This window comes from Stegodyphus dumicola, chromosome 9, assembly GCF_044657685.1.
Source record: "Stegodyphus dumicola isolate Sdum_Otavi_A_Nest chromosome 9, ASM4465768v1".
In the NCBI taxonomy this organism is placed as follows: domain Eukaryota; kingdom Metazoa; phylum Arthropoda; class Arachnida; order Araneae; family Eresidae; genus Stegodyphus; species Stegodyphus dumicola.
Window position 1 is genome coordinate 74,426,226 of NC_140776.1, and position 24,987 is coordinate 74,451,212.

Consider the following 24,987-nt stretch of genomic DNA (forward strand, 5'->3'; position numbering starts at 1 on the left):
AATACTGCATTTAGTAAGGAATTATAAGCCCAATAAAATAAAAATGTCTGCCCTGAAGATAAGGATAGTGCTGACTGATCAACTTCATTCATTGCACGCCGCGGTGTTAAAGATAAACAAAGTTTAGATAAACAAACGTTGAAGTTTTGTTAAACAAAGGATATGCCTTTATCCATTTTTTGCAGCAATTCCACTTTTTGTTTAATGGACTTCGAAACATACTTTCGCTTTGTAGATCTTTTACATATTAGTAAATATTTATCAGAAATTCTATTTGACATAATCGAAAGTTCAAGCTTACTTTTAAAAAATTGCTCTAACAGTCTGCAAAAAATAATAAGCCGAATCCAATTCGAAGATTAAGGAACAACGCAATCTGCAACATTAACTGAATTGGATAATTTTAGCTTAGCTTATACCGTCCGTTATACATTAAACGCGCATTCGTAAATGTATTTTGCGCACGCGCACACACATATTCGCAGCCCTAAAGGTCAACGCGACGCATGCGCAGAAAGTTTGTAGCTTTGAGGTCCGGTTATAGATCATTCCAGGTTATGGGTGTCCGAATTAACAACTTTTGACTGTATTATATAAGTTATCTAAATGCAAATTTTTTGCTGCACTGAATGGTAACACCTTGATCTTAGCATAAATAACATGCTGTAATATGATATGAAAAGTGCTAAGAATAGGGTTTCAATGATATCGGGTATTGTGGATTCAGTAAAAATATAATGTTAATTAATTTTACTGCAGTATTAATCTCATTTCAAAATCAAAAGTCTGACTGAATTTTGAATTCACTTTAATTTGATATACTCTTAGAATAAAACCATTCTGTTGCCTGTCAGTGCCAACAAATAATTCCATTGCAGAATAATCCATTTTTAAAAAAAAGTATGCTTAATGAAGGAATTCTATACATCTAAATGTGCAGATTCAAATATTAACAAGGCAAATGCTCAATCTTGCACAACACAAATTTGAGGAAATAAAAATTTTAAACAATGATAACCCCAAAATGCATACTTTATTAGATAATACATGTTTTCTGAGCAATAACCATGATTTTTTTCCCCCTCCAGAGATAGTCAGTTAACATGCAGTTCCACTGTGAATACAGATGTTGCAACACATTAAATTGAAAAAAAAAAAAAAGTAAAAAGTTTATTTAAGCTATTTTAAAGTTTTATCTTCAGTACTTTTCTGTTAATGTGCCGCCATTTGGCAAATATGGTAGCCCTTTTTCATATTGTGTTATGAATAGTTGTGTAAAGTGCACAAGCAGAATTCATGTAATTCCATGATTTTTTTTAAAATGATCTCTCTTCCCACGTACAGTTTAACAGCAATTCTCCTCATGTACACAGCAATTTGTTTTCACTTAAAATCAGATTAGAGATTTGCGCAAAAACAGCATTGTGCGCATTAAACATTTTATATATTATATGTGAAACATTATTATTATAACTTGTTCTTTCCCCTTCCATGAAGCTTTACATATTGTTAGGGTTGCTGCCATTTAGCTAAATTTTTGTACAGCATTTATGCTTGGCACAGAATAGTACCAAATCTATATACGATTGAAAAATATACATATCTGTTTATACTGAAAGTTTCCCCCCCCCAAAAAAAAGCGTTCTTAATAAAGTTAGAAAAAAAATATGAAAGCAGATAGTAATCACCACTCAAATGTATGATTTTCTGCCAATGCTTTGGCAGTTTTTCAAAGCCTTTCAGCCAGAAACTTGGTGGCCGTGAGTCCCAAAGCAGATCAACCTCATTTTGGACATTCTGTGCAGAATGGAAGATAGCACCAGCAAGATGTAGCTACAGGTATGAAAAAAGATCGAAATCCAAAGGATTATATTCAGGCTGGGTATGGCAAAAGATCCCATTCGAGTCCAGCTGATGAATGCAGACACGTGTGGTCTTGCGTTATCTTTATGGAACATTACCTTTTTGGACTGGAACTCTGACGTTTTCCACTGTACACCTTACTGTCGAGGGTTTTACCTTATTTCAAATATACTTTATGGATAATACCACAGCAATCCCACCAGGTACAAAACACGATCTTTTTGTTATTCAAATTGCACTGTGCAACGCTGCCAATGGACTCACTGGCTGCAGGCAAACCACCTTTTTGGCCTGTGTTGTTGAAGTAAATCCACTTTTCATCACAAGTGACGATCTGGTCCAGAATTTTATCCTTACATTGATATTCGAGCAGATTAGTGCAGCTTCAAACAAGTCTGTTCTTATCTGCTTGAGTCAGCTCATGTGGCATCCAGCCATTGAACCTCTGTGTCAAGTTTATGCGATGCATAACATGACTAATGGATATGGCTCTAATGTCTAACTCCTTAGCAAGCTCTTTTGTGGTTGCATATTTATCTTCTTCACAAGTTCTCTCAGGCAGGCCTCATCAACATCAGCAGGATGTCCAGAGAGCTTTGCTTCTTGAATGTCATAGTCCTTGTTTTTGAACTTTCAGTACCATACCTTCACAGTGTCATATAATACAACATTAGTACCTAAAGCTGTATACGTGATTTGGGGACATTCTGTAGCTGACTTTTGCAGCAGAACTGGAAGTAAATGATGGTTCTAATCTGATAGCATGATAGTTCCATTTCAGATACCTAGTATTTAATGATATTTCCATTTCAGATACCTAGTATTTAATGATAATGATATTTTTTTTACAAATTTCACAACACAGTATTCTAAAGCTAGTCTCTTTCTTTCAAATGTCTAAAATTGTTTGACAAAATATGATTAAACATGCCAACGTGAACTGTTTTCACAAACAATAATTGTGCTGGTGGGAAGCTTTCGTTAAACCCAGATATGATAAAGTGCTTTGAAACATGGGGTGTTTTCATAGCCTGAGTTATAAAACAAAACCGAAATGTTTTATTGCTGCATAGATATTTTCAAATTATCCTATTCAGAGTGTTATTCTCTAGTTTGTGTTTTGTTAATATCAAATTAAATGTAACCCATTCTTTTACATTTTACTTTCTGAAAATAGTCTGGGAATGGCCATTATAACTTATTTAACCTCCATTATAATTTTTAATACATCTTAGAAAATTTAGTGCATACTTGAATGATTTAGAGAAGAATGCTGATTATCAAAACTTTACTTATCCAAACACTTCAGTTTCAAGGTAAAATTACATATTAAAATCAGTTAACATGATAACTAGTTAATTATTAATGCAAATGGCACCATATACATCAGATTTTAAAGTATCAAAAGATTGTATCATACATTGAAGTTCAAGATGAACAAAAAACGGAGCAAAATAATAGCAGTTTTAGACTAATTTGACCCCATAAAATACTGGAGCCATTAAATGTGTTTAGAAACAACTGCTAAGTGATTAAAGCAGTAGAATACAATTCATTTAATCATTCTTACCTAAAAAGAAATGGCAATGTGGCCACAGTGGAAAACAGTTTTCAGTTTCTTTATTGATAATTATTCAATATAATTAATCTTAATTTTTTGGATAAGGTCTATATTTATCTTATTTAGGCACTTCTTCCTTTCTGATCTAATTCCTTTGTGCTTCTTGCTTCAATAAATTGAAATTAAAATCAATTGAAAGTAATAAATAAGAAGTACTTTAGTCATATATCTTGCTAATCATCATTTCCATTTTGTAGGAATTGCATAGAATTTTAACAGAGTATAGCATAGATAAAATGCTGTTATAAACCTTAGTGGCTCTTGAGATAGTATGGTTTCCATCTAATAATTGCTTTTCTAATTGTTTAAATTTAATGAGTTCCCAAATGGTTTGAATATTCAGTACTTTACTGCATTTCTTATAGAACTTTATTGTGAAATTATTTTTGACTTAATTGAGTTTGCACGTTATTTAATTACTTATTTTACATAAGATTTTTCTCTTTTGTTTGATAAAGTATTTTATTACTACTTTCTTTTTTGAAATTTTTTATATAGTTGACTCCACTAAAGTTGCTAAAGTTTTGACTGCTGCTTTGAAAAGAGATGATAGTGTATTAAAGTAAGTCTTTTCAGTATGCTTGTAATTTCATAATGAAACATACTTTTATGTTTTATTGATAATGTAAAATTAATTTAGAGCCAATTTTTTAAGGGCTTTTAGTTGAGTAATGAGTTTACAGTTTATTAAACAGCTGAAGAATTCATAAATGGCTGATATCTAAACTTTTATATTGCTATTTTATCATCTGTTACATATTGCTGTTTAATCAACGAATCCTTAAAAATTTGTTCATCAGCTAGCTTTTAATGTTTATTTTATCATAGTTCAGTTTCCAGAGTCATTTATAGTGATATTTAAAAAACAATATAACTGTTAATTAAACAGTGATTAGTTGTTAAGCATTGTTAATCCTTTCTTTAACCCAGAATTTTAATTTATTGGAAAAACATTGATCATTTATGACTTCTAGATAAATTATGTACTGCATTAAATTTAATATAGTTTCTCTCACTTGTATATACTTTTGTTGGATTTCTATACATCATTTTTAGGAAGGATAGTGCCCTTCAGGATACATCTTATGTATGTTGCAATGTAATTAACAAGCAATATAAGAAGAAATAATCACTTATTTTGTTACTCACTTTGATTGCCTCAAAGGGTTATATTTTGTTTCAAAAGTGATCAATGAATGTTTTCCCAATATATATTTTAATTCACTGCTGAGTTTTCTTTTTAATTATAGTAAGTTTTGAGAGTTCTTGGAGGAAATTAAATGGATGAAGAGCTGCATATTTGAGATTTTCAGTGTCAGAGGGACATATAATAGAAAAGCTTACCTTAAAGTTGTTTTATAATCTTAAAAGGCCCATAAATCTTTTACAAATTAAGTTAAACATTTCTGGTTGTCAAAGTCATAGATATCACTAATTCATTAAATTACACGGATGGATAACGACTGAAATAAAAAATTAAGAAAGATATCAGTGTTTTTACTTCCTTGTTCAAAGTAAAAAGGAAGTATTGTAATCGCAAAAAATTTCGGGTATCATATTTCAATGAAAATATCCATTTTGACTGTTATCAAATGCAATTTAACGATGTTTTTGCATGATATCTGTATGTAAGGACGAAATAGAATAAAGGATTCTTTTCCCCCTAAAAAATTATAAAACTGATTTAAAATGAATTCTAAAGAGAATTTTTCGTGGCGTCTGTACGTACGCTCGTACGTACCGACCAAAAGTATATAAATATATATATTCATTCTGTTACTCGGCTCCGTGAGCTTAGTTTCTTTATTCGTATATGTTTGTAAATTGTACATTTTTTTCTTTAAAAATGATTGAATTATGTGATTCTGGTTAAGATTTTTATGCTTTTAGTTAACCTGCTTGCAATAATTGTGGAATTATCAACATTTAAAAGTTTTTTAAGTGCGGCTAAGCTTAATTTTTGTTAACGATGCAGCCATATTTGTGTACATTTGAAACTTAGCAGAATAGTGGATTTGTTGCCAATCTAGAGAAACTAAGCTTCGCAACAGCAAAGTAATGTCTTATTTTATTATTGTGAATTAAATTATGCTTAATTCATTCTAAAATTATCATTTAAGTTATTAGCTTTTTTTTGCATAGAAACTGTAATTTGAATTGTAAAAATTGTTTTTTCTTTGTTTTTAAGTGTATATAGTGTTTTATGTTTTTCTATATCTTTCAATTTTTAATGAAAATATTTTGAATTTTTATGTATTTTTGCCTTGCTGCGGTCTTCAATAGTTTGTGAAAAACTGGTTTTCTAATTTTTTTCAGTCTTGGCTATGCATTTCATGTTGCATCTGTATTACAAGGAGATTTGACACCATTTTTTGAGAGAATTGAAGATGTAATAGTTCAAGCTGATGAAGTTGATGGAAAATATTTGCAAGTTGGTATAATTTTAACTGTATTTTTGATAAAGTTTCAATTTCTAAATATAAACAAATTAGATTTTACCAGAAAAATACAGAGTTCTGTATCATTTAATCATGCTTGCCATGCAATTTTAATTTGTTTTTAGAGTTTTTAGAATAAATCTATAATAAAGGTAATTATTGGTTTTTTGCCGATGATTAATCACCAAATGTGGTAGGGTTTGTCGCCAAACAATATAGCAAATCCAAAACCGAGTAATAAGATCTTTTTGAATGATTTTTGATATGAAATCTTTTTTTTTTTTTCTCCTGGGGTGTTTTTTTAATAATAGCTATTTTCAGCTGTCAAATGAAAGGGAAGTTATTGCATTCTTTCAAGAAAGAGGAGTTTACATTCAAATTCGTAAAAACAGACATGAAATGAGGTTATATTCCACTGCAGAATGAAGTATGAAATAAACCAGTGGTCTCAAATTGGTGGCCTCCAAAGCAATTTTATGCACCCCCCCCGAATACATTTCAGTTGTATATTTGCTGCAAAGATTTCAAGGTTTTAATTATTTGATGTCCAAATTTGCATTACTTTCATTGCTATGAAAAATGTAAAGAACATATTACAAAATTTAGAAATTAAGCTAATCAATTTACAGAGTGATTGAACTCTTTTTAAGAACTTGAAAATACAAATTTGATTAACTGTTATTGACAGTTGTTAAAAAATAAGTATGCTCAGTTACAAATTTTTGTACTTAGAACAATTGCTTTATTTGGGAATACATCAGCAATTTTTTTAAAATTTGAAATTAATAAAGAAAGAACTCGATTGATGAGCATCCACAGTCCACAATGAAGATAATATTTAGTCATGTTTGTCTAGTACGCAGATATTATACAAATAAGTTTTGTATTTACTTACAAAATAATTAATTATTTTCATATGTATAGCATAAATGTATATATTTTTAATTCATGTATCAAAGAAAAATTTAATAAATAAGAAAAAGAGACTAGGTTATTATTATTTATTTTGAATTCTTGTCCCAGTTGGAATATATTTCTCTAAAACTTTGACATTTTTCGTAATTTGTTTATTATCCCAAAGGAGCATTAGCCTAGAAGGGGTATTAGTCTTGACCATTGATTCACTATAAACGGGTGTATCACTTTTTAAATTGTTGCAACCCAATATCATTGCCGCATATTATATTCAAAGAAATTAAATAATGAAGAATCTGCCTGAATATATGCAGGTTTTTTGCATTGTGAAAAAATAACAGTACCTAGAGCCATCAAATTTTGAATAATGTAGTCTTCCACATGATTTTGGAATTTTGAATTTGTTTTATTGTCTATTTCATATTTTGTAAAATTTTAACAAACTCAATGATTTCAAAGCGAGCAGTGGCAGCACTATATGGAAAAAAATTTATCTCCATCACCCGAGACTGTCTATTGGAAATTCTAAAGATATGCCGTTTTAAAATGTTTTATTGTGTATTTGATATTTTATAAAATTTTAATGAATTTTTTATTAATAAACTCAACGATTTCAAAGCAAGCAATCACAACACTGTATGGGGAAAAAAATTAACTCCAACACACGAGATTGTGTATTTGAAGTTCTAAAAATATGCTGTTTTTAAATATTTTTAGCCTATGAGGACATTCGCCCAAATGCTTCCGAAACACGTATGTGAATGAAGCAAAATGCCCCTTTAGGTGTAATATAAAATCTGAAAGCTTTCAGATTTTTATTTTATTTTTTTAGTTTACATTTAAGCAAGTTATTTTAATGATTGGTTGAACATATTAGAATTGTTTAAATTGAATGTGAATCTGAAATATTAATATATTTAGCTGACAGTATTATTATTATTATTATTATTATTATTATTAATGACAAAGTGTAACCAACTAAAATATCCTTCAGGTGCCAAAATTTAGAGTTCAAATAGATAAATGTAAATTTGAATTTTTTCCCTCTTGTGTTATTATTGTTTATGAATTTAATAAGCAGTAAGCGGAGTTTAAAATCTAGGTTTTTTTGGGGGGGTTGATAAAAAAAATTTATTGTGTTAAAAGGGGAAAAAATCTGCCATGTCAGCTGTTTTCAGATCGTGCATTCAACCCACATGCAATTTGAGTTTGAGATCACTGAAATAAGCCTTATAGAAATGCAGAAATAGAAAAATCTTTGCCTCAGCAATCAATTTGCTTTTTTAAAGTCACATTCTTGACAGTGAAAAACTGCTGTTGCCAATTTATGGTTACTTAGAAAATAAATTGCAATTTTTTTAAAAATTTTTATTTATTTATGGGGTGCCTAAACGTGGAAGATTTCTTTTTTTTTTCTCTTCCCCTTCGCATTTTCGATTCCTGGTAAAACTATCTTATTGCCATACTAAAGGTGCATTTGCAAAATATGTCTCCCTCTTACCAAAAAAAATCCTTGACATTTCTGTATTAAATTTTCTAAATCAGCAATAACAATGTTCCTCATATTTTCATATAATTCCATTATTTATTTATTACAGCCTAAGATATGTATTGGTACTTAAGTCTTATAGTGGCCACTATAAAAAAAGTCCTAAGCAGAAAACGCACAGAAATAATGGGATAAAATATGGAAATGTAACAAAATTACACTAACATTTTTTTTTTTTTTTTTTTTTTAATACAGTTTTTCAGTTACATTTATTTCTCTTGTATAGATTCTGCAATTACTGTTACTATGGCTTATGTAAAAAGAATTTTTGTTTCCTGTGCACTGATGACATGTAAATTTTGCTACATACTCAAAGTAATGCTGAGCTACATGCAGTATTATTTTAAGAAAAAAGCATTTTACCTTGTAGTAAAATGTCCAGAAATAGCACAAAATTCACATATATAAAATTAACGAAAGCTTTGGAGATGGAAATTTTCTATTGTTCTAGATACATTTTTTAAATTTTTATTTATTTATTTATTTATTTATTTTAATTTTGAGGAAAACTTCATCCATTGAATAAGCAACAATAAAATATTCAATAAAATATTTCAGAATTTTTCTAAATAATTGCACATAAAATTGAGATTTTTAAAAAAAGAGAGAAATCTGACATATCTTCTTATAATAGCATTAACAATCAAATTGCAAATGTCAGCTCGTTAATTTGCAAATTTTTATTGTGTCACTTTGCTATTTGAAGACCAACTATATAGTATATCCTTATGTATTCATTAATGTATAAGTTGCTCCTGGGCTCATGCTGTTATAAAACCTATTTTTGAATAAATTTGTGAGTAGAAATCTGGAAAGATCTAATATTTGGACCTGTGAACAACCAGCAATTTTTTTTATTATTGAATAATGAGTGAAAGAATTAGATTCTGAAATTAGCATCTCCCTTTAATACTTGCTTCATACATGCACAGTAGACATGTTTTTCATAATAAAATATATGAAAAATCCTGATTCTTAATTTCATTTCGATATTAAATAAAACACACCATGTTGAAGAAACAATTATTTATTAGCTTAAATCTGTATGATCAGGCTATGATAGCTTTTCTTAGCATGCATCTCAGACTGAAACATTTTACCAAAGTTGTTTATTACTAATATTACACTGACTGAATAACTTACATTACTGACATCAACCTGGGAATCTTTTTTTTTAATCCCCCCATGACCATGTGACTAGTAACTAATGGCAGCTTGACAAATAGCTCACTCAGCAATGTCTGAAACATTTTTTTAATAACAATTAAATATCAAACAACATGGTAATCTTTTATGTTGCTTGGCAATGATTAAAGCCAATTGTGCTACAAAACATTGAGTGTGTTGATGAGGAAAAATTTAATTGAAACTTCTTTCTATGTGCAAAACATGGGTTTTGTAAATCATATTCCTAGACCAAAATTTTACATTTAGTGCTGTTTGCATTAAGAATAAATGATTTATTATTCGGATAAGCCTTAAGCATATGTGTTAATTTATTTATATAGGAAAAGCATGCAGTAAATAGATGTAATTATGATTCATATGCACGAAATAAACATAATTATGATAAATGATTAAACTAATATAATTCAGGCTTAACTTTTTCAGTGCACTATAGAAACAAGACAAAATTTAGTGGAATAACATGTCTTTAGTCACGTATAGTATGTAGCTAAAATGAGATAGTACTCAAAATCCATAGTATAATTCAAAATGCAGTAAATATCACTAAGGTGGTAAAGAACATGACAAAGAGGTTGTTGAGAAAGAAAAAACTTCTATTGACAATTTGGGGGAAATTCTCGACTCCATTTACAGGACTTGAAAAATAGAACTTTGTAACTGAACAAGGCATTATGTCAAGTAACTTAAATAACTTACATTGAAAGAAATATAACAAAGCAAGCAAATAAATATTGAGCTTTGTTAGTAAATTTTGATTCCCTTAAGATCATAAATGCTTTAAATAACTATTTCATATTTTTAATTTTATAAATTTTTCATGTCATCATTCTAGATTTAAACCAGTGATCTAAAATCTGGAATTGTCAAAGTCTCAACAAGTGAGGATCTCAGACTTGCTAGATTGCTTGCATAAAATTATAATTACTTCTGCTTTCTTATTTATATGAATATCTTTGTTTCATAATGATTTTATTTAATTGTGTTCTTCTTAAAATATTTCAGAAAAAATCTAAATAATTGCATATAAAATTGATATTTAAAACAAAGAGAAATTTGACATAGATCCTACAGGTTTAAACTTGTTTTGTGGAAGTCTTTCGTACATTCAGTTCTGTTATACCTATTGGTGCCTAGTAAATATTAAAAATGATCATCTGGTGAGTAATTTTGAAGTATCTGAGCATCATCACACTAAAAGATAAGCTTGTCATTAATATATATTAAATTAAAAGTATGCCATAGTTTAATTTTATATTGAAAACACTTACCTTTCACTTATTATAACAAATAGCGATTAAAATTTTCTATGATGCTTATTTTTGAAATGGATAAAAACTTATCAGGATTCCTTTGTACTATTAAAATAAAATATATTGCTGCGAGCTACAACAGTCATAGGAAAACTATGGCAAACATACTGAAACAATCGGCAAGGCAGCCTTTAGGCTATAATGGTGAAGACAGCTTCAAAACAAAGCACTAAATTACAGTTCCTGACATGGGCGATTGCTCTCAAGCTAATCTCTGAACTCAAGACACCACTCTACAGTACAGATACTACTACTATACTACTCGAGTTATTTTGTCACTTGGGAATTAAAAGTCTAGTATATAAATGTTGCTAAGCATTAAGCTGTGTGACCAAACTGTATATTGTACTCTTATTCATTCATTGGTGTATAAGTTTTTACTATTATTTTTAAATAAATTTGTTTGTACTAGATTGCTTGTATAAAATTTGAATTAATTCTGCATTCTTACTTATATGAATATCTTTTTCTCATTATTTTATGTCATTCCTCTTATTTTGACAAATAAATCCATTTAAATGCTGAATTGACTGCAAAAAGTTTACTTAAGTTCAACTTGTATAAAGCTTAAATTATAATAATTGTAAAGAAATAAAATTTATCAATGAATCTGAACCAAGTAATTAATGTGTATATTTCATCATGCTGATAACATTTAGTTAATGTTAATAATTCTGAGGTTGGGTTGAGGGGGATTGAAAAAAGGTGAAAAAACTTTGCAAAAAAAAAAAAAATAAATAAATAAATAAAGGACAAAAATCTATGTCTTATTTTCATTAACTTACTCTTTTGCTTGTCGCATGCAAGTGTCATATAAACTTCTCTTTCCTTCTGATAGTACATATATATTACTTACATTTTTAAATCCAATTTCTTTGTTATGATTGAGTAATTTATGATTGAAGACTTTAAAAGAACGTAAATGATGTGTAAGGAAAATACATTCATATATTTTTTGTATATAATATATTACTTTTCCCCACATATAATTTTAAACTTTGTGATGTTTTACAGTTTGAAGGTGGTTTAGGTATTACATCAACCACAATAAATGGTGTTTACAAATTAGCAGAAGCTGTCAAAAAGGCACCTGCTTTAACACCGGTAAGTTGTATGCAAATAGTACTTATTGTAGTCATTTTCAGTATTATATGTACGATTGCATTATTTGAAAAAAGGGAAACTAAGCTACATTATATATGAAATTAAAAATGAATAAGTTATTTGATGTGTAGCGGTAATTTTGTCTTTAGTGTTAGATTTTTTGTCTTTAGTGTGAATTTGCATAATTATATTTATGAATTTGTAAGGATTTTTATTTTTTCCAAGGTGCCTTTTCTAAATTTAAAAACATTCTACAAATACATAACTTTAACTCTTTGAGCATGATTGCTTCCCATATTAAGCCATGAAGTTGTATGTTTACATGCCACTTATTACCTTGATTTTATAGTATAGTTTGCTATTTGCTTTCATAATCATCAGATTTTTATAAAAATAACATAATATTTTAAGGAACTAGACACTATATGTAAAATTACTCTCGCTCTAATGAACATATGAATGTACAGTCAAACCATGTGGAATGTATGTACAATGGCATAATAACATTGACCCCAAAGTAGCTGATTTTTAAATGTAAAATATTAATTTCAAATACTTATTTATAATGTAATGCTAATATAGCTATGCACTGAATATTTACTTTATCATTTGCATTTAATAAACATTTTTGGAAGTGTTATCTTGAGATGCAAAATTTTCAAGAGATTGTTTATTTTATTGTAGGAGGGATATTTTTCACAAATTTTTTTGTACAAATTCATAGATTTTTTTTTAAAGAATTGTTAATATAAATTATAGTTTATGAAATTTCATACCATAAATAATGTGAATTTTTACTATTTTTTATTAAAGATAAAATTACTATCATAGGTGGTATAATTGATGTAGTAAGCTTAAAAAGAAATAGAACACAAAATAAAGAATGTATTTGTACGTTAGAGTAAGATTTAAAGATTTGAAAGTGAGGAAATTGAAATTACTGTAGTCGTATGACATTATATTTTGAATGTTTAAAACTTTTGAAGATTTGAAAGGGAGAAAAATAAAAATATTCTAGTCTTTTGACATTATATTTTAAAGTGTTTAAAACGTATTTTCTTTTCTTTTTTTTTTTTTTTTTCTTTTTTTTTTTTTTCCAAATACTATGCATTGTAGGTCAGTAACTGATGCTTTAAAATTTTACTATTATCTAAAAGTTAAAGATTACAAGAACTTTGTGTTAGAGACAAAACATTCTAATTATGATTTAAAATGAAAGCTGATATGTAAAAAGATTTAGTAGAGATAATAATGAAATTGAGCTTTTTCAATTATAAATAAATAAATAAATTTTGTTGACTGTTTTCAAAGTGCATTGCTGTGGAAATTACGGCTATGACTTTTTAATATATTTTTAAGTATTTTACTTTTACTTTCTTGTGTCTTCCATTTTTGAAGAAAATGTTATTAATGTTAACATTAAAATTCAAAAGTAATTCCATGTAACGTATGATATTTACTAGGAACAAGCTGTCAAGTTCACAAATTACTTCCTGAGTAGAAAATTTGTTCAGACCGTTAAAGGTTCAGCTCAGCTTCTAGATATTCTCAGGATTTTTGCTACAAATAAGGTAATTGTTAATTATTTTTCTTTATTCTTAAAGAAATTTACTAATTTAAGTATAATTAAAGTAAATTGTTTGGTTTTAGTTTCACATTCCTGTAGCTGTGACACTTGCAAGTAATAGTGCTTTATCTGATGAAAATCCAAATGTTCAAATTCGGATCACTAATGTCCTTGGTGCTTCTCTTGGTCCCCTGACTGTTACAGCAGATAATGCTAAAAGGGTTGGAGATGATGCTGTTGTTTTGAGCAAAAAAGCATTTCAGGCTGTAAAGGGCAGCAAGTAAGTTTTTAAGAACCAGTATATTTTATAGCTTTAAAAAAAAAAAAAAAAAAAAAAATTCAGACATCAAATTTGATATTTTGTAAATATCAAGATGCCATTTCAGACATTATAAGTAGAATAAGAATTTTATGTATTTCTCTAAATGATAGTCAGCAGTTTTAATTTCATTGCTGTGAATTTCCGTTGTGTTGCAATAAAGTGATAGAATAAAGGTATTTTTATTAAAAATTAAATAATTAGATTCTAAAGCATGAGTGGTAAAAATATATATATGAATAATATATGGTAAAATAGATATTTATGAATTTTATCACTACCAGATTTGAAATTTATGTTGATAACTGAAAAGTTTAGAAGTCCTTAAACTTCTAAAAGCTGTTGTTACGAGGCGTATTCGGAAACCAAGTACCGTTTTGAAAAAAAAAATAGTAAAACAATTTTTTCAAATCCAATTCTATTTTTACATGAAAATACATGTCTTAAACTATTTTTCAACATAGTTTCTGCCAAAACACTTGTCATAGCGAGTGACCAGTTTTTGTATACCATCGTCAAAGAAACTTCCCGCCAGTTTCGATAACCACGACTCCACAGTATTTTTTGTGTCATCATCAGATCCAAAGCACTTGCCACCAAGCTCGCGCTTCATGTGCAGGAACAAGTGATAGTCGGACGGTGCCAAGTCCGGGCTGTACTGCGGGTGATCGAACTGCTCCCAATGGAACTGTCGAATTAACGATTGAGTGACACCAGCAGTATGGGGCCGAGCATTGTCATGGAGCAACAGAATTCCTTTACTGAGCATTCCTCTTCGTTTGTTTTAAATGGAACGCCTTAGTTTTGTTAAAGTCTCACAATATCATGCTGCATTAATGGTTTCACCTCTGGGAGAGAAATTCAGTAAGCAAAACGCCTTTCCTATACCAGAAGACAGTGCACATGATTTTTTGTGATGACATTGTCACTTTGAACTTTTGTTTTTTCGGAGAATGAGTGTGTCTCCACTCCATCGATTGTTGTTTCAATTCTGGTGTGAAATGACACACCCAAGTTTCATCACCTGTCACAATTTGGTTTAAAAAGTTTTCTCCCTCATCACTGTACCGCATGAGAAATATCAGAGCACTACCGAGTCGCTTTGTTTTGTGAATATCAGTGAGCATTTTTGGAACCCATCGGGAACACAGTTTGCAATAATTCAAGCAGTCAGACACAATTTCGAACAAAACAGTACGTGAAATTTGTGTAAATGCCTCTGAAAGAGTTGTCATTGTGAAGCGTCTGTTCTCATGAATTGCTTCATCAACTTTGCTTACCAAATCATCGGTGACAACAGAAGGCCGACCACTCCAAGCCTCGGCGTGGACATTTGTTCGACCTGCATTAACCCACTTTCGACCCACTTTCTCACCATTCCATCACTTATCGCGTATTCACCATAAACTTCTGTCGCTTGACGATAAATTTCGGCCGGTTTAACATTCCTCGCGTTCAAAAATTTAATCACGGCATGAATCTCACAGTCATGCCATGATTAAAATTTGAGTGTTTAATTATCCTAACTATAATTACAAAAAATTCAAAGAATTTCTTTCTTTTTTTCCTATGTTGGACTTGCTGATCACTAACAAGAGCAAAATCCAATCTCATTTTGTTTTAAGAATTTTTCTTAAAATAATAAGCAGAGCAATCTTGCTTGTCTCAGTCATGAGCATTCCAAGGCACTAACAAATCTTTAATTACAATTTTTTAAATATGCGATTTATATTCTACATCTTAAGATGAGGAGCACTCCCGCTCGCTTTAAAAATTTGCTACTGATAATGTAATGAATATTATAAATAACTGAGTAATTTCACATAAATTTTGGCAAGTTATTACTACAGCAAGTAAAAAGTGAAAGCATTACAAGTGTTAATTAAGAGTATAATCATGATAATTTGTAGTTGAATTTTTCAAATGCATGTTAGTATTAATCCTAATCACTTTGAGAATATAATTTTGTAGTTAATTTTCATTTAGATTCTGATATTTTTAAATTTTATGCTGTACTTAATTTATATATATATATATGTGTGTGATGTACCAGCTTTAGTCGTAGCTTAAATTATGAGACGGTAAGTTTAAAAAAAAAAACAGGATCCATTTATTATTATTCAGGAGAAATAGCAGTTACAAAATCAGATATCCGGAGTAAATAAAAAGAATTACTAATAACTTTTTGTATGAAGTTTACTGCGTGACATTTAAGAAAAAGCCCCCGATATTCCTTTGCGAGTCCTTTTATAGCCTCTGGAAAGACAGAGCTTCAAAGAAATGACGTCAGCCTTGTCAGCCAATCCAGTTCGCTTTAAATATTTCCAGAACATTCTAAAACTGTACGTGTAGAAAAAGCGGGAAAAACAACTTGACTACGGGGCTGTAGATTTAATTTCACGTACTTTTAAATAAGAGACCGTCGCCATTAAAAATGAAAAGAACAATACAGTTAGAATTTTAAGTGTATTCTTGACTATGGAATTTTATTATACATATATATATATATACACACACACATATATACACACCGGGTGCTTATAATTAAAGTTAGCCTATTTAGGCCTATGTGGAGACCATTTTGGAAGATGTATTTCAATGCGACTTAGTATATACATTATATGAAGCATAGAAAAAAGTAAACTATAATAAAAAATAATATTTCAAATTTTGACCATCAGGTGAGAAGGAAGCACATGAGGAAGAAAAAAATGCAAAACTGGAAACAGAAAACTTTATTTAATCACAACCTTTGTCCAATATGCATTCAATTTGCATCAGTCACACATTCAAAGCATGTTATAGTTTTTTTTTTTTTTTTTTTGATAGTAGTGCAAAAGATTTTACAGTCAATTGCAGCAACATAACATGTTATGCCTGCTTTCAATTCAGGCTTTTACTCCATATGCTTCCTTGTAGGCATGATCATTCAGGAATCCCCACAATCAGAATCACTTTCAAATCCAGAGAACGAGGAGACCAGGCAGTTGAAAAGCTTCTCAGAATTACTCAATCATCCTCAAAATGGCCATAAAGCAATGCCTTCACTGGTCTGGCAATGTGAGATGGTGCACCATCTTGCCTGAACACATTAGTCTCTAAACATTCTGGTTCTCGTAAGGCATAAGTGTTTTACTGCTGAAAAACCTTTGAATGCTTGAGAAGCATTCACATCAAAGGAAAAGGACTGAAATTAGCAATAAAACTTCACCATGCAGTAATGTAACCAAGATGCAGAGATTGTTTATACATAACATCAGGAATTTGAGTGTCCCATATGTGACAGTTTTGAGTATTAACTGCTTCATACAGGGTGAAAATGTGACTCATACGACCACAAAATGTCCCAAGGCCATGCATTGTCAGTGTCCATTCTGGCCAATAGAAGGCTTGCAAATTAATGCTTTTGTCCGGGTATGCAAGATGTAGCTCTTGCAGAACTCGGATCTTGTATAGATGCTACATTACAATGGATCATAGAACCTTTTGCACTGTCGACGAAGAGAGAGCCAAATCACATGACAACATTCAAGCACTTGTTAAAGAAATGGAACTGGACGTTCTTTTGACCACAGGAATAGCGACTTCTTCCACAGTTTCATTTGAAATCCATATCCTCTTCCGCATAACACACGCATATCCTCAGTATTTTCAAATTTATTAATCATCTTTTTTAAATCCTGCCATGGTATAGGTCCTTTTTGTAAACCTTTCAAGCATCGATATTCTTGCAGTGCATGTGAATAAGACAGTTTAATCAAAGCTTGATCTAGTGAAGAATGATGCACCTTATGTAATCAAGAAATTTTCTGATTAATTTTATCTAGAAAATTTTTAGAGGAAATTTCTAAAAACAGTAAATACACATTTTTGTAATTTTATGGCTAATTTGTGCTTAAGTTTTTAGATTTTAAACTATATTATTTTATTGGAAGTTTTGGTGTTCATTGCAATATTTTTGATTTTGATTATTTATCTGCAACATATTTTTTTTTAAACATAGCATATTATATACATTGAACTTCATGGAAAGCAAACCACTCCGAGGATTTTACACCATTTCAGTTAGTGCAGTTCCTAGGAAACCTGATCCTAAACTTATTGGAAATACTGGTGCTCAAGTAAGTTTAGCCAGAATTGTCTGGCCTTCATATTTATGAAATGCCAATTCTAAAATATTTTCATTGCAGCATGCACCAAGCAGTATAGATCGTGATAGTCTTTTTAACCCTTTAAGACATTGAAATTTTTATTTGTCAGTCTTTATGATTTTTTCATTAGGAGTCCTTCTTTTCCTGATTTTTCTGTATTTTTAATATATTAAAATTTTTTGCATGTTTAAATTTCTGTTTTTAGATAAAAGTTAAAGTAATGACAGAAGCAGCTGTTGAAGGTGCAGAAATTGGTACAGTGTATCGTGATCAAATGACCTCTGCAAAGTCTACAAGGTAATAGTCATTATTTGTACCAGATTTATGTATATGCAATGTTCCAGATGTGTTTTAATATTAGGTTTTAAGTTATTATAATTTTTGTGCTTTTCTTTTTATTTACATGAGTTAGTGTTATATGTTATAGGGAAATATTTACTTTAAGAATGAGTTTGGCTAAAGAAACAGTCTGTATTGATGCTTATGCAAAAGGTAACTCTTTACCTCACACAGTATAATGTCTAGATTGCTATAGATTAATTTTTGTAGGCTTGCCCAATCTATATTTTATTATTTTTATGCTTGAGACGAAGGAACTGATTTCATGTTTTCTAAGGAAGACATTCTATTCAGCTTTTATTGGAGAGAAAAGAAATTACTGCATCAATAGAAAATTCAAATGTATTTGTAAATTTTTTCATAATGAATTAGTGTGACTTAAATTTTAATTTTCATATTTTATCATTTAAGAATTATAAATCATGGCATATTTTCATCACTTCTGAATTTTAACATGCTGCAGCTTAATGTAAAAAAGTAATTAACTGAGCAGAGAAAATAAAGCATAAGTACATATTAATTATAGCTAAAGACTTTAACATGAAAATGATTTGAAATTTGGGTACTTTTCTGTTAATGGGCTGCCAGTCGCTAAATTTGGTAGCCAACTGATGTCATAACATGAACAGCTTACAGTGATAATAATGTTTAATGTTTTATTCATTATATATAAAATAGTTATTCTTTTTATGAAACTGCATTGATAATATATATAATGTTTAATGTTATAATTCATTATATATAAAATAGTTATTCTTTATGTGAGACTTTATGTATCATTAAGGTTGATGTCATGTAGTTAGATTTTGTGCCAATGCTTATGTTTGCCGTTGACAGGCACTCTTAATGGAAAAGTACCAAAATTCTTAATGATTAATTTTAAATTGATGTTTTTTATTTAACATTCGGAAGTTTTATTTATATTCAATAAGGAATTAATAACTGAAAAACAAAATGCAACATCAAGTTAATTTTATGAAATTGTTATTATTTAAAATTAATTTAAAATATTGAAATTTTTATCTCAGTCTTTTTGAGTTATTAATTAGTCATTTTCCTTATTTTTCTGGATTATTATATTTAAAAATCTATTTTGTATGTTTAAATATTGCTTTATTAAAATGAATTATAATCTCTTACAGTATTGTTTACCCTGAAGAAAAAGTTAGCCTAGAAGCAGATTATCATCAAAAAATTATAATGAAATTTTCTCTGAAAGATAAAAATGCAAAATCACCTTTGCTTGCTCATCAGACATTTGTTCAGTTTGTGAATCGTGAGAGGGGTCAGGAAGTTGTGTTTGTTGCTGAACCTGATACATCTAACGTTTATAGATTTGATTTGGTAAGTTTTATTCATGTATAATATATAATTGGTTTTACATTACTGTTTTTGACAAAGATAGTTTATTAAGGTATACAGGTGTCTTTGCTTCAAGTGAAGACACCTGTATCATCAACTTTCACTAAGTAAAAGATGAAGTCCTAGCGTAAAGATCTTTGCTTCATAAATGCATTATAAATATTTGAATTTCATATTGATTTTAACTTTTAGGATTTTTAATCTTCCAACTTGTGCTCTAGTGTGTAGTATCCATACAGAATCTAGTTTTTAGAAACTAGATGAAATGCCAAATAATTTTAGTGCTGATGCTGGGAGAAAACTGTTATTTAATATATTTGTATGTTAAAGCTTATGATAAAATTGACAATATTTTTTAGCTTTAGAATAGATAATTTTAAAAAAATTAAGAAATGCATATTATTCTAGATATTTGGGAAAAAATTAATTTAAAAAGGAGTGTTCTTTTTTTTTTTTAATAAATAGGAAATATTTAAAAATATAATTCCTGGTTAATATTTTCTGTTAGAATTTGCAAATAATCTATTAGAATTGCCAAATATACCAGTAATCAGGGCTGTGGAGTTGGGTAGATTTTTGGGTAAAAGGAATCGGAGTTAGAGTCGCTAAAAAACACGTCGACTCCGACTCCAGTTCTTATTGAACAGATTGAATTAGAAATGAAATTAAAGTGAATTGAAAAAAAAAAAAAAAATAATAATAATGTCAAACTAAGTTAATATTTTATTTATGTACTATATGCATTAATAAATAGTTATTTTCTATTTTATTGACATATTAATAAATAAATATAAGGAAACAAGATGGGCATGATATTTGCCATTATTAATTAAACTGATTCATTTAGTTACTAATCATTGGTGAATTGAGGTAAGCAACAAGAACTCCCAAAATTGATGCCATTCTTAGGAAGCGAGCAGGAAAAGGAGCAACGCAATGGAGAAGTACATATTTAATGATATAGTGGTTGTTCAAATTAATAACTTTTTTTTCAGAAGATGTAAATAACCCTAATATTTCACTAACAGAAAGACTGTGGAATGATCTTGCAGAACTGGAAACCCATCTTTCAACACCGTATATAGCCATAAAAAAGCTACAATTCAAAGAAATAACAGGAGACGAGAATGTTAGAAGATGTAGATAAACGAGAATGTTTTACTAACAGAAAGACACTGTGGAATGATCTTGCAGAATTGGAAACTCTTCTTTCTACACTGTATATAGCAACGAAAAAGCTACAATCTGAAGAATTAATAAGAGGCAAGACTGGAAGAATGTGATGTTTGTTCTTTCTGAAATGCAGGGTTTATTGCAGAAGGAATCATTTCTTCAATGAAGAAAAGAAAAACTAATTTGCTAGACAATAAGATCGTGCTGGGTTCAATATATGTAGATCCAAACTGGTAAATTTTGTTGCATGACAAACAGATTAAAAAGCCATTCTTAATGAAAGTCATCTATGAACTTTCATTAAGAATGAAATTATTATCAGAAGAACTGGAGTATTCAAATCAGGACAGTCAAACTGCAGATATTTTAACTGAGTCTCTATCATCATCTTCCACTGATGAATTAGATTTTGAAAAATATTTGGATAATATTGAAAAGGCTAAGACAAAGCGAATGAAAATAAATAGGCCTTTAGATATAAAAATGAAAAAATACAAACAAGATTTATACACGGCCTTTGAAGAAATAGATAAATATGATTGCAAGATACCTCTTTAAGAACTTATAAAAATCGATCCTGAAAAGTTGAAGGAAGTAGCCCTAAGAGTAACAGCTCTTCTTCCTACTCAAGTCAGTGTGGAAAGACTCTTTTCAGATCTGAAGTTTATCAAATTGGATCTATGGTCCTCTAACAAAGAGGATCTTGCCAACGTTTTACTGTTTCTTAGAAATTACTAATGGCAGTTTTTCCATTTCGTAATAAATGCTAATTAATATAAAAAATTTGCTATGCATCAATTTTTTTCTGCAGCATCTATTACTTCTTTTATGTTAAAAAAATAAGCTGTACCCATGTGTATATGTTTACATATATATGAAGGAGGAGTCGGAGTCTGTCATTTTTCCTATCAACTCCACAGCCCTGCCAGTAATCATATATAATTAGCATTAAATTATACCCCCTTTTTTTGTTTGTTAGATCAGGAAACAAAATCATTAAATTAAAATAAATTATATTTTACTATTAGAAATTTTTTAAAAAAAAATTAGATACAAAAATAATTGCTATCCATCATGGAGTTGTGCCATTAGGTTTTGGGGGGAAAAAAACACTTCAATTATGAAAAAGATTACATATATGTAAAATGTCAATTTTTCTACTACTCAGGAAATAAACAAGCAATAAATGGACATAAAGGGGCCTACTTATCCCTCTGTTCCATCTTTGTTATCCAAAATAATCATGAATGTAATTGGCAAAGATTGCCTTTTATATTATACCAGAAATGTAATGTCTTGTGTTCTCGATACAGAACCAAAAGACTTCTGCTTTCCCCCAGTTTGTCTTGTCTTTTTTTTTAATAAACATAAGCTTTTCTGCTAGTTGCCTAGCACCATCTCTTGGGAAAAAGCTTTAGTCAAACAAAAAAAGCATCATTTTTTAAATTCCTTTTTCATAATTGTTTGTTGAATCATCAAACCAAAGTATTTAACCAGTTTATTATTTTACATATTAAATATTTTAATTCTGATATTTCTGATCACAAATTAATGTTTAAAATATCTTCCATATTTTCAAAGTTCGTAAAAGGTTTTTTATTAAATGTGAGAACTGCATTTATTCCTCTATGTGCATTTTCTTTTTTATGTAACTAATCGATTTTTGTCTTCTGTATAGGATATTTTCACTAAAGCAAAAGAATTTATGTATGCTTCTGGAGTATATGACGTTTTCCTTATAGTTGGAGATGCTGTTTTAAAGAATCCCTTTATGTGGAAAATGGTGAGTATTTTGTTTATTTTATTAACTTAAAACTCTAGTATGATTTAATTACTTACAAAGCAAGATTTCTATGCATTTTAATTATTAATGTGGCTGAATGTTATTTTAAATTTTAATATTTATATAAAGTTAATTAAAGTTTGTCATTTAGATCAGTTTTTTTCACTTATATAGAAATTTTTATCCAGAAATAAGAAACTGAAATAGAAAGCGATAACCAACATGCCTCAGTCTGAGTATATAGTGTGAAATAATGTTTCACATAAAAAATAAAATTTGAGAAAATTTACATTTTTATATGTTTATTTGGAAAATTGATATAAGTAGCTACCTCATGTATTTCCATGTGAAATTATTTAGTATTTTTCTTAATGAGAAATTTAGTATACTATAACAAGTTGCAAAAGAAATTTTTTGTAAATTTTATGTATAGTTTTGAATTTTTTTTTAGAGAATTATATTTGCCTGTTTTTAGGCAGAAGCTTGAAATGGTAGCTAATTCCGAAACTTATTTTTTTATAGTAGTTTAATACAGTTGCAATTAACCATCAACTCAATATATTATTTCTCTGATTTGGCCATAGTTAAATAAATGCTAGAATTACAGTTTTAGATTTATTAGATATTAAAATTGCTTTGGTATGAAAATTATAAATTAATCATTAAATTTTTTATGCATTAAAATAAATTCTTTGTCAGCTTAATTTTTTAGGTGTGAATTAGAGTAATTTCTTAGCAGTTTTTAAGTCAGTTTTGCTGCGTTATTAAAATGTGGAATCATTTTAATACTGGGCAGCAAAATTTAGTATGAAAGAATGTGAAATAATCACAATTTCTGCAAAATGAGAAAAATTATTGTTGGTATACTTAAATTGTTGGAAAAATAGCTTCAATTTATTGATTGCTATGTTGTCAAAAATTTTTTCTAAAGTATTCCTACTTTTCTAAAGAATTAATTTAAAATCCAGTTTAAGAAAACAGAAGTAATTGTATCTTGTAATAAGTTTATATTATTTTGGAAATAAAGGTACACATTGCAGTGTGCACCTTTATTTTCAATACTATTGGGTTCCTACACCGTACACCTTCAGTTCCAGATGAAAAGCTTTCAAAATTGTGAGATGATGATATTTTTATTAAATATTTACAATCAAATATTATTTTTAATTTTATCTGTCTTCCTTCCAAAAGAATACATCTAGAGGGGATTATAACCCTACTAAATTCTCTCTCTCTATTGTTTTTCAGGGCCATGTATCCTTAACATTTCCTCCTAATCCTGTATCAACAAAGCCATCAGAAAACCCTTATGAACCAAAGCCCGAGATTAAGGTAAGAAATATTCTAGATACTCTTCTATTATCGGGACTGGATTCAGGACTGGTATGTATATGTACATGTATGGATACATGTATATGATCATGTATATATCTATATATGTGCATACATATGTATGGGTGTGTACATATGTATACATGTGCATACATATGTACACTGCTCAAAAAAAAAAAAAAAAAAAAAAGGGGGGACAGTGCTATATCTCCCGTTCTACTGGGCCGATTGACAAAATTCAAACTGCATTTTTCATGTCTCGAAAGTGCGACTTAGGATATATATTAGATTTATATATAGCACTATTCTAACATAGGTATTTTGACACAAAATCAGACTTTTTCTGAAATAACATACCAATTTTTTTACATGTTTCGATTCTACGACTCAAATTATGCCAGAATACCAAGTTTTGTAAAAATCGTACGAATAGTTTTTAAAATATTAGCTCTCAAAATTTTAGCTCCTCAATGTTAATTGAATTTGGCAAATATTTATTAATATCTTTTTTTTTTATTTAACTTTATTGATTTTTTCTCTCACATTTCAAAATTTTGGTTCATTCCAAATAAAATTTACCCATTTTTTGCGTTTTATTTTTTAAATTTCTATTTTTAAATAATTTCTATAGATTTTTCAAAAAACATTTTGAATTATAACCTATAAAATTTTTACCATCATCTTAAAGTAGGTGTATTTTTAAGCATATCTGCAAAAAATTAGACTTTTTTTATTCAAAATTTTCTAAGATATACACGAATTTACATAATTTCGCGTTTTGAAATTTGGCACCTTTTTTTTTGAGCGATAATAACGCCAAATGTGGTCCATGGATTTTTGTTACACTGAATTGCCACAGCTATTTTTAACCTTAAACTTCAAGTAAAATTTTACGGAGAATTAATTATATGACATTTTTTTCCTCAATGATGTGTAATAAATATTTATTAATACTATATGAAAGGCTATTTTT

General features: G+C 29.0%; 1 protein-coding gene across 1 annotated transcript in view; it reads left to right on the plus strand.

The window, feature by feature from the left end:
- Positions 1-24,987, plus strand: part of OstDelta (oligosaccharide transferase delta subunit) — a 77,844-nt gene that overhangs the window by 33,592 nt on the left and 19,265 nt on the right. Inside the window, exons 5-14 of the mRNA XM_085823623.1 lie at positions 3,983-4,046; positions 5,801-5,915; positions 11,899-11,988; positions 13,452-13,559; positions 13,639-13,835; positions 17,878-17,995; positions 18,231-18,322; positions 19,507-19,708; positions 22,578-22,682; positions 23,931-24,014. Of these exons, the coding sequence (XP_085679749.1) occupies positions 3,983-4,046; positions 5,801-5,915; positions 11,899-11,988; positions 13,452-13,559; positions 13,639-13,835; positions 17,878-17,995; positions 18,231-18,322; positions 19,507-19,708; positions 22,578-22,682; positions 23,931-24,014 (1,175 nt within the window). The remainder of the gene's footprint in view (positions 1-3,982; positions 4,047-5,800; positions 5,916-11,898; positions 11,989-13,451; positions 13,560-13,638; positions 13,836-17,877; positions 17,996-18,230; positions 18,323-19,506; positions 19,709-22,577; positions 22,683-23,930; positions 24,015-24,987) is intronic.